This window comes from Dicentrarchus labrax, unplaced genomic scaffold (assembly GCF_905237075.1).
Source record: "Dicentrarchus labrax unplaced genomic scaffold, dlabrax2021, whole genome shotgun sequence".
Lineage (NCBI taxonomy): Eukaryota > Metazoa > Chordata > Actinopteri > Moronidae > Dicentrarchus > Dicentrarchus labrax.
Genome location: NW_026136719.1, coordinates 10928841 through 10940409, shown reverse-complemented (window position 1 = coordinate 10940409; position 11569 = coordinate 10928841). Strand labels below are relative to the sequence as shown.

General features: G+C 39.4%; 1 protein-coding gene across 2 annotated transcripts; it reads left to right on the top strand.

Annotated features, from left to right (window-relative positions):
* Positions 1-5419: 5419 nt before the first annotated feature.
* On the top strand, positions 5420-11451 carry lysmd2 (LysM, putative peptidoglycan-binding, domain containing 2). 2 transcript variants are annotated; one of them, XM_051379589.1, is made up of 3 exons: positions 5420-5887; positions 7199-7539; positions 7661-10571. In XM_051379589.1, exons 1-3 carry the CDS (start codon positions 5642-5644, stop codon positions 7776-7778), a joined length of 705 nt encoding a protein of 234 aa, XP_051235549.1. In that variant the 5' UTR covers positions 5420-5641; the 3' UTR covers positions 7779-10571. The 2 variants fall into 2 exon arrangements, with proteins under 2 accessions (XP_051235549.1, XP_051235550.1); XM_051379590.1 differs by lacking the exon at positions 7661-10571 and adding an exon at positions 10664-11451 and having other exon boundaries at positions 5423-5887.
* The last annotated feature ends 118 nt before the right edge of the window (positions 11452-11569 follow it).

The following is an 11569-nucleotide window of genomic DNA, read 5'->3' as shown; positions in this document are numbered from 1 at the left end:
TTATGTAAGTACAGTACAACTGTCCCCTCAGACCATGACTATTAATAAGCACTGCTCCTCCGCATCTGGACAAAATAGACTATAACTTTAAGTACATGTCTTTGTTTGAGGTTCATGTTGAAAGTCATAAATAGGATGTTATGTTTAGTTTTAGTTTTTAAAAAAGGGAGGGGCAGTCTCCTGCAGTCCATGAAGATGAAGCCTTCAAGGAGATATTCATGGATCATCTAAAACCTACATTTTGCATTCTGACAGTACAGGAGAATTTAGACCTCACAAAGCCTGGTAAAGCAAAGCACTAACTCTTAATGAAAAACTGAACAAACCCATCAGTAACTGAATGGATGATATTCTCCTCAGCACTTTGGCATAGGCCGAGTGATCAACTGTGATATTAATGCAGCTGCTGGTCAGGAGGTTGGATTAACACAGGAAGTGATGCTGACAAGGATTAAACATCACTGGACTGACTCCAACACCAGCGTCGACTTGCCTCCAAATGAATTTATGTCATGCAAAAAAAAAGGCAACAGATGTCGTACATTTACAGATATAAACTTCACCCAGTTTCGCTTCGAGGATTAAAAGTGTATCTATCTATCTATCTATCTATCTATCTATCTATCTATCTATCTATCTATCTATCTATCTATCTATCTATCTATCTATCTATCTATCTATCTATCTATCTATCTATCTATCTATCTATCTATACCACGTCACCATGGCTTCATATCAGAGTTTTCTTATTCTCTCCCTCTGCCCTTCCTCTCTGCCAGCTTTCACAAGGGGGCTTTGTTCTTTAACAGGTATGTTCACCAGTCTCGCAGTTGATTTTCCATCAGAAATGAGCGCTGTACTGAGTCAGCCCTGCCCTGAACAACGATCTCAGCAGTCCCTCTCTGTCATGACCTCATGCGCTTGGTAAACAAAGGCTCACAGATTACAAGAGAGAGGAGATAATGGGAAGGCCACTCACGGACAGCCAAGCAAAACGTGTGAGTCAATTGCTCATTGAATATACCACTGGGTTTATTTTAGAGGAAATCAGATGAAAAAACTTAACGTACCCCCTCGTTTTAGGTAAGGAATATATAAAAAATCCTCAGCAATATCTAGCTGAACTCACTGTGCTCTGATAAAGCCCCTTAAGGTAAGAGCTGACATGTTATCTGGATCAAAAGAGCAATGACGCCGGTGTCCAATAAACACTGCCTCATACCTGACTGGGTTATGTAATTGCCCTAACTGAAAACAGTGAACCTACAGAAGAAGTAAGCAACATCTGTGAGTGTGTGTTTAATCCAATCCTTCTGGATCTGAACCTATGACACTGTTAGGGCTAAGTGAATTTTTAGTCTAAAAGGAGACGGATCATTGTTTCTATAAGATTGTTCTTTCAAATGTGAGCTCAGGGAAGATGTATGGGTGACCTTTGAAAAGCTCTAATGTATAAAAGATGTATCCTGTCCTGAATGTCAGCTTTAACAGGAATAACAGCCATCTCTATTGCAGAGCAGCCAAAGCAGCACTGTAGTATTAGTTTCCTTCCTTTTGTGTTAAAAATAGTAAGTTATCTCAGCCTCATAATGTCTAACACATTCTGCCGAATGAAACTGCCGGTGCAATCCCCATTCGGAGTGGAAAAATAATTATTAACACTGCTTTAAAATTATGGCTGGCTCTTGAAGTCTTCTATAAACCATTACTTTCCATTACATGAAGGAGTGTCTCCCTCTAGCATTTTATTCCCCAGTATTCAGATTAAATGGTACAATATTATGATTACTTGAACTGTGGTTGTTCATTAGTCTTTCATAATGGCACTCATTATTAAATATTTATAGATAAACAGCCCTTCACAACAGAAGGTTATGCATATAACCAAATCAAACTAAACCAGCCACTTCCCTACAACAAAGAAGCTCCCATTCTTCTTAGGTGTGTGTAATATAAATGTACTGGGCATCTACATGTTTTGTAAAGCATCAAATTATCGAAGACAGGCACATTTCACTTCATTGATGTGTTTCAAAGCATTGCAGGATTGACTGGTGATTAAATGGCACCATCTGGTGGATTTGGTACAAGTGCAATAACAAAGAATGTCCAATAGGGGGAAGGAGAAAAAAAAAAGACATTATTGTGGACATTAGAGAGAGAGAAAGAGATCCTCCTGTATGTCTCATGTTGATCCTGTTTTCTGTGACAGGGTACTGATGAGTAACTTCTATCCAACCTTATTAACCTTATAGATACATGCATACATTTCATTTTTATTGTAATCCACACACAGTAGTTTAACATGTGCAACAAGTGTGATCTTTTAACTTTGTATAATTGGCACACAAATGCTCCCAAGTCTGATTTACTTGGTCAATCTACCTAATCTTTCTCCAACAACTAGAGACTGAAATGGACTTCTGTCCTTACAACACCATAAAACCTGAAGTCATACAGGCTTCATCAGATGTGGTTTGAACTGATTGCAAGCGTGATATCCACTGATTGCAAAATCTTCTCTCCCAAGACCTGTGGGTGCTGCAGGACCAGGAGATTGTCGTCAAGGTAACGTTGTGACTGATGACTCACGGTGTTGTTGCTTGTCCTCCCTCTTAGTTTCCTTAGTTTCTTTTTGCTTATAAGAGGAAGAGAGGGTGGAGTGAGGCAAGTGAAGGAATCTGATTCTTAGACTGCAAAAGTAATCTTCTGATGTTGTTATGACTCCTGAGTAGAGCTCACTGTAGATATAGATTTTAAAACCAATACAATTTTGGTTTGGAAAATTAGATAATTTTAGCATTTTTTACACCTTTCCCTTAACATAGAAGCAGCAACATCAACTGACCTAGGTGCATTGGATAAGTCAAGTCCAAAAGATTTGGAGCAAATACAACATGAATAATGGACTGATTTGCAGTTCAATCTAAAAAGTGTCATCTCACATTGAGAACATCATGTTTAATTAATGAATTGAGCTCCCTCCTCCTGTTCTCTCTTTGTACTCATAAGTTTAATGACCTGATTTCCATTAGAAAATGCCAGACAGTGAGATTACTGCAGCATCATCTATAACCAAGAGAGACTAATTGAATGAATTATTCATTCAGAGATCATGCATCCACTTGTTGCTTCCCAGTGTTTGTTCCTCAGCAAGTTAGATTTCATGGAGGTACATCCTGTGTATCCCAAAGTAGCACCTGCAGTCTTTGTGCTCCTGTTAAATTACATATTACTACCTTTCACCAACATTACATTAAAATTACATAATATGTTAATAATATATGTACCATCGTTGCTTTCCACTGCCAGCACAATGCTCCTGTGAGTAATCACATGGTTTTAACTTCCTAACAGAGTGATTCAAAAAGGAGAACTTCAGGGAATTCAGTACCATTCTGGGTACTAAATAATCATGAGCCATAACAAGTGCACAGACGACAGGGACAGGAGGCAGTGAAAATTTACACCAGCTATCCTGTAATGAATACATAATGACAGGAGCACTGTCCGAGTTCACATATTGGCGATTATTCAGCTTGCATTTGTCTTGTTGTTCATTTACGGTCTTTTATTTGCCATTCTTCTACAATGATTAACTGACCTCTCAAAGGCTGCAGGTTCATATCTGATAATAATGCTCCGGTTGTCATCACACTAGTTGGAAAAAAAGATAAGATAATAAGGATTTTATTGTCATACTGTAGAAAAAGTCATTTATGTTTGCTATCATCTGTGTAAATGAAAACAACAGTGTACTGAAAAATGACTTTCACAATGTAATAATATAACCAAACACATAAAATCTAAATTAGTTTGGCATAAAACAATATTACAACCATCTAGAGGTCAGAATGGAAAAACATACAGTGACTATAAATCCTTGAACATGAATATACTTTCAGCACTCAAAATCCTGTCACATCGGTCCAAACATGATTTTGAAAGAGGGAATATGGACTGTAAATGACAATGATTATATTGAAACTGAAATCTTAAAACCATTATTTGATGGAGTGTAAGATTAAAATATATATCTATGATAGTCTTTTTACAGAAACTGCCCCGCCTCAAGTTCATTCCTCTTTTCTATTCTAAAAATAAAGGGGGATATTTTGCCAGTGTGCATGATAATCAATATGATTTCAGGGAATATGGAAAAACTCTGTTTAGTGTATAAACAGTCAGGTCCTCATTTAACTTTATGACATTAATATCCCAGATTGGGAAAATCCCTATAATAATATTTTTTTATAGCTTTTACCATGTGATGATAATAAAAAAAACTGGTTATTTCTATGCATGATTGGTCATAAGACTCTTAACCAGGTTCCTCTCACAGAAAAAGTCATCCTGCATTTAACAGCACCGGCTCCAGATGTCACATGCAATGGTTAGTGGTCACAGAGACCTGCTAAATGTATCCACTCAATGTGAAAGGATCTCTCTACTTCATTATGCGTCACACAAGAAAACTCACACAATTTAACTAAGCTCAGTCTTGGATCTGAGGCTCGTCATCTCATGAGGGACTATTTTACTGTTCAGTATCTTTCTGGTACAACGGATAAGTAGCATATCAGAATCCAAACTCTTCAGTCAGCCTTGTATTAGTTAGAGAGCAATAATTTGTTTGTGCTAACTTTATTTAGTAAAAGATATTGAAACAATAGAACCTTTAAAACTAGATTTAATTCAGGCCCTTTTACGAGATGAAGCCCTAAGATGAGGTACTAATGCAGTTCCTGCCTTAAGGTCCCATTTCAGTGAATATTGTGATATAGTGGTGCATAGTATTAATAAACAATGAATTAATGTAACAATTATGGTGATTGGTGTCTAAATATGTATCACTACATACAAAGGTGACTACAACAGCAACTGTCTGCTCTGCAAATGAACTGCACTTTGTCATATCTTAACAGTGTGATGAATGTCTGAATGACAGATAATCAGTTGTATTGTAGTTTCAGTTTTAAGAATATATGTTGATGTTTGGATTGTGGTTGGTAACACAAACACACGTTTGAAGACAACAACAGGAGGAGGAGGAAGTTGTCTGAATGGAGCGGTTTAAAACGAGTTACGAATATAATGCAAGAACAGTGTACACTGTCAAATTTAACCAGTTTATTATCAACACAAATCGTAAAATAGTTTAGTTTGTGTCGCCTTTCATTTTATTATTATTTTTTTTTATGCAGAAAGTTACCGGAATGAGCAACTACTCTTTTATCATGAAAATTAGACGAGTAGGTCAATTTAGCATCTTTAGTTAACAGCTTATTCCAAATAATTCTAATTCAATTTCCTACTTCTCAACCTTAAATAATGTCAACACGCTTTTATATCATTCATTATTTTGAAAGTGCAACCGGAAACGCTATTATTGTTGTTCCTCCTGGACGTCCGTGCGTTCTGTACGTTTTTTTACGTCAACGTAACGGATCTATGACAAAAGCGAGCCGTGAGGTAGTGGTCCCCGAAACATGTCTCTGATCCCCCGGGTTGACATGCTGAATATGACCGGGGATGGGAACCTCCCTGCCGCCTGAAATAGCGATTCACTTTACCCCAGCGAGTCATCCGGAGCGTTAAAGCCCACAGAGGCAAATCCGGCTCTTTATTTATTCAAGAGAAGATGGCGGAGTTTTCGCCCGTCCTGCCGATGCGGGATGGAGGAGGACGATTCGGGCAGCCCATCTTCCCTCGGTCCAGGTCCGGTTCCGAATCCGAGAGCGAACTGTCCCAGAGCCTGGCCCGGACCAAGATCCGCTCGTACGGAAGCACAGCTAGCGTCACGGCCTCACTGGGGGAGAAATACATAGAGCATCGGGTTACAGACAGTGATACCCTGCAAGGGATTGCTCTCAAATACGGTGTCACGGTAAGGTTTTGGCCACACACAACCACTGCGATGCTAGTTTATGCTTTGGTGTTCACCTTGACAGGTGGATCTGATGTGATATGTGATCAATTAGTTTGATTAACCCTTCACTGACAAGACAAAGGGAGCCAACCACAACATCACACCTCTATTGTCTCCCATCAGGCGGATATATCACTTCTGAATTCATTGGTCTGTCAGCAGCTGTCCCCTTTTAAAAGTCAAATCATATCAATGTTGCGGCATCTTGTAGGCCTAGTGAAGGAGGTTTGACCCAAATACATTCAGACTACTTCTGTATTTCACTTTATCTCGTGGAAATAAGGCCTTACTTCTTGATTTAACTTTAATGTAACAACATGTGCCAACACCAGTGAATTGAAAGTTGGTGACAGATCTGAGAGCCCACAAGAGATACATAATAATGGATAATAGGGACACACAGTATTTGCTTAGAGGGGGTCGTAATGCTCAGTCTTGCTCCTGCACACAACATTCAAGGTCAGAGCAGAGTCTAGACAGCTGATAGAAAGTGAATGATTTGTCACGTTTGCATGTAAAAATTTCTTCAACCACGTGCTGGATTACCAACCGGGTTAAATGGCAACTGCCTCCAGGGGCCCCAAGTTTTCCAAGACCCCCACTGGCCCCAGAAAGCACAAGCTTCATTGTGTGTCATTTAAATGCACATTCACACCAATATCTACAAAAACGGGTCCTCATTATTACCTAATCAGTATAATAATCCTTCCCCCAGGATACTTTCAAGGGATGGATTTTATTTTAAAAGGTATTCTGCATTCTACTTTATTCTACTTTATTCTACTTTTTAAATAAATATCGCATTATTGACCTGTCATGAGTCATCCACTGCTGGTTTGACTGAGATTGAACAACACTGCCACTAAATACAGTCAAAACAACATCTATTGAAACATCTGTTTGCACATTTTAAAATTCACTGTTTGACAATAAAATAAATCTCTAATTTAAAGACAGAATTACATAAATGTAATCTCAAAGTATAGTTTCAGTGGAGAGTTTATGTTTAAAGATAATTTAAATGCTGTTAAGACTATTTCTCTCCAGTTGAGAATGCATGTATAAAACGAAAACCAAGTACTTTTGGTTCACTTGCACAGATTTAAAAAGATTATCTCTGACTGACACTGTCATGTGGACAAAATAAAAGCAACTCTATTTATATCAGTGACACCACATATTTATATATAAGATAAGATGATTTGGTTCTCAGGTCACAGAAATTACACTTTTAACTCTGTAATTTTCTCTGTCACCCTGATATGCCAGATGGAACAAGTCAAGAGAGCCAATAAGCTGTTCAGCAATGACTGCATTTTTCTGAGGAACAGCCTCAACATCCCCGTAGTGTCGGAGAAGCGCTACATATTTAATGGACTGTCTCCGGAGTCTCCTGACGGGGACGGTGAAGCAGCATGCCAGGAGACGGATACACCCTGTATTGTGACGCAGGATATTGAGGGACCCTCGCCTTCCCCTTCCCCGCCCCCTGCGGACTCCAAACCCCCGCAGCCAGAGGAGCTGTCAGCCAAAGACTTCTTACACAGATTGGACTTGCAAATTAAACAGTCAAAGCAGGCAGCCCGCAGGCTGAAAGAAGAGGAAATAAGGTGAGGTGTTGAACAACCCACAGCCAAAACCACAGCTCCTTTTCCCGCATGTGCAGCTGTTTGGTGTCAGACCAGGCTGTGAATGCTCATTGCCAATAATTATCTGTCTCCATCCAATCAGATGGTGTGTGTTTTCGGGGCTGATGGCTGTCTGTTGCCTCGTTTCAATGATGGATACCTGTCAGCAGCAAATGGTGCTACTGTTTCTTGGTTTGCAACTGAGGGATCATAGATACTGAGTCATTGTTTGAGTGTTGGAAGCATGTTTGGAGGATTTAGTAGACAGGATGCTATAGTGAGTTTGCTATGATCAAGTCCAGCATTTGTAGGTCTTGAAAAGAAGAGCTTGGGTGTTTTTGTCACTGTGTCGTTAGTGTTCACAGCCACATTTTTCACCTTAACCTTGAAATGCTTGTTGGAAATGGGGCACAGACTCTCATCCCTGAGCTCAGTAGGTGATTGTCAGAACTCCTGACCAGCCGGGAACAGACACCAAATGCAAGGAAGTGAAAATTTTCTCACAGTAGCAGGATCCAAGATAGGAATCAGGCTTTTTGTCAATCTGCCCTACTAGTCAGATGCCCACGTTATGCAACAGTCAGGTGTTTAGCAGGAGGTTTGGCTTGCTGAATCAGGCCTGAGCATGTCTTCCTGACACTGCACGTTGACACAAAGAATGCTCTCACGTCTGCTCAGTAGCAAGGTAGTAATAGATGCCTGGCATACAACCATTCATAGAGACACAGGCCTTGTTGGTACTATCGGTTTAGTCAGGACTGAGTCACACTGCAGCAGATTCTTTTACAGACACAGAGTATAAGCTGTTTTTCCACTTCAGGCTCTCTAAAAGTGTTTTGCTCATACTATTTTGTTTTCCGAATGAATGCAGACGCTCTTGTAGCAGCTGTTGTGTTAATTTCCTTCCTGTTGGCCTTGTAATATAACATAACCATTTTGGCAGCTGCACTGGCATCAACTGTCCCTTGTACCTGATTTCTATTATGACTGGTGGTCTGAAACCATGCTGTGAAAGTTGGACATCTTCAATTTCTCCTCAAATCTCATCTTATCATATGAAAAGTCATTACTTGGTCCATGTGTAAAATACTAATATTTACTCATATTTGACCGCACAACATTTTCTAATAATTTTGTCATGATGTGCCAGTAATTCTAGGCTAGTGTTTTGTTTTACAAAGGCCCGAAGCCTTAAGCAAATGTGCAAGACAGAGTATTAAATTTCTCTCTAAATGTTTACATACCAGCTGAGGCAATGCCGAGCTTTGTATTAAAGCCCTGTCCCTGACTCCAGCCACATCAGAAGACGGCCTGCGGAGCTTGTATTGTGTTTAGACAAACAAAGGCTCACTCCGTTGTTTCCACACGGTCCCAGAGCAAACACAAGACTGCGTGCCTGTTGGAAATGAAGCAAACCACAAACCACCTTAATCTAAACTGTGGGGAATAGCTGACTGATGGATACATTTCTTTAAAGGAGCCTATATCTTCATATATCTTATAGTTTGATATCAGTTGCTGTGATATTACTGTATAGATTTACATGATGAAGATTTGTTTAGCCTGGAAACGTGGCCACATTATTCCACAAACTCAATCAGTGCTTTGCTATCGAGCAACCTGCTTTTAAGGCCAAATATTCTTCCTGTCACTTCCATTTATTGCAGTCGTTTAGTAACTTTATTTGTATACAACTTTTTACAAACAGGAATTCTAAAGAGTACAAGTATAAAGGATCATAAAAAGACAGGATGATAGAGATAATTGGGTGAAGAAGGAAACACAAAGACTCTTAATGCCTAATAACTATTATGCCAAATTAAAAACAGAACAAGTTTATAGTGAAGTAAAACTTTGAATTAAAATGTTGAATTGTTAAAAGTATATACGATCACAAAGGCTCAGTGTTACAAAGGATAGATAGATTTGAGTTTGCAGCTTCGTCTCATCAAGCACATCATTGCAAAATCTGGTATTCCCCTTTGAGCAAACACCCGGTCACTTCTTGACACTGTAAACATATCGTTAGGAAGTGGAATCAAATCTGGATTTCTTTCATTCAAGGTCAGAATTTCCAGATTCAAATCACCACTAAAATTCAACAGATTGTTCCCTGGACCAAGGCCTCGCTCTCCACCAAATTTCATGTGAATTTCGATATAGATAGGTAGATATAGATACAGATATCCTGGTGAGAGACTGACTAACTAAAGTACAAAGTATGCATGAGTGCGTAATTTGCTTCAGGTGGTAGCAGAATAACATGTACAAACTTGTCTGATCCAAGTTTACTCTCAACTAGATGCAATAAATGAGTAAGTTTGGCATCTGTGGGAACAATTCTGTTTCCAGGGATGGCCTCTTGAAGACCAGCAGCACTCAGCACCCTGTTAACGAGTTCTTCATTGTTTAAAGGATTGATCCTGTCATCCTTCGTTTTCTAGTCAAAGAAAATCAATACAGCAACATTCTGTTAGCTTCCTAACTTTACACTTCTCTCTCCTCTCTTCAGTTTCTCCTGCAACATTATGGCTTAAAACCTTCCTTTCCATCCAGTATTGATCCATCCCCCTAATTAATTATAATCCTTGGCAGCTCTCAACCTTGTGAGTAGTTTAAACATGTACAGTAGCCCTCAAGGAAGAAACGTTTCCCTCTAAATGAGGGAATTTGTGACGACTTGCATTTCTGAAGTAGCTTTTATAAAGAGAGTTGACAGGTAACGGCAAACTTTATGATTGAGCTCAAGACGTTTGTGTGTTGTACTGAGAGGACGTTGTCTGGCCAGATGAGCCCTCAGCTGTGACGGAGAACAACACGGCTGTTTGGTTAAACTCATCCATTATTCACACACAGTGCATTCACCTAGACGCTGCGGTGACCAGTTAAGAAAGAGAGGAAAAGAATTAAGTGTGTGTGTGTGTGTGTGTGTGTGTGTGTGTGTGTGTGTGTGTGTGTGTGTGTGTGTGTGTGTGTGTGTGTGTGTGTGTGTGTGTGTGTGTGTGTGTGTGTGTGTGTGTGTGTGTGTGTGTGTGTGTGTGTGTGTGTGTGTGTGTCTGAAAATTTCCCAAAAATTAAAGGTATTCTATCTTTTTCGTATTCGCAGGAGCAATGAGGAGGACTACACGGCTCCCACAACGTCATACCAGGATATATAAAGGACCAGTCTGTTTACCTGAAGCCCTGTCTCAGATGCTTATATACCAGCTCACACATACAAACACTACCATAACCTCATTGTTTTGTTTTGTTTTCTTCCTTGTTACATTTTTGCTTTTACCAAACCACGTTGAACAAAAGTGTCATTTTTGCCTTTTATTTATTGATATGCAATTATGATGATGTATATGATTGTTATTGTTTTGTACAGTTCTACTGGGAGACTTTACAGTGCAGGGAAGAATCTGATATAAATGTCATCCGAGCAACACATGCCCATCCACTCATCATATGCTTCTGAAGCTGCTGTACAGAATCCACCTGCTGCATTTGTACACACACACACACACACACACACACACACACACACACACACAGCGCTAAGCAATTCCAGAAGGATTAGCTTGCTAGACTTGCTAACCGCTTCTGATGTTCTAAATCCCCTCCTAGAATAGTATCATTGGAAAGTATATTCAGGCCTTCCTCATCAGTGTTTACCCTGTGTGATGAGCACACCACAAACAGAAGCGGTGGATGGACTCAAGCCTTTGAACACGTTCCATTTGCCTCATAGAAGCTTTTATTCTTTGGGAACAGAAGGGACTGCTCTATTTTTGAGGTGTGAATGCATTATTTATGTGTGTGGAGAACTGTCAATTACTGCTGTTTTACTGTGCTTTAAAATTATATTGGTTTTATTTGGGAATATGAGAATAAATATGTATTTAAACCAGACATGAAGATCTCAAAGTGCTTTTATGACAACACAAGTTCTTGTTCTTCTTGTGAGCATGTCGATGTCTGTGATTAGGGTTTTTTTTTTTTCATTCCAGTGCCTCTGGAAATCACAGTT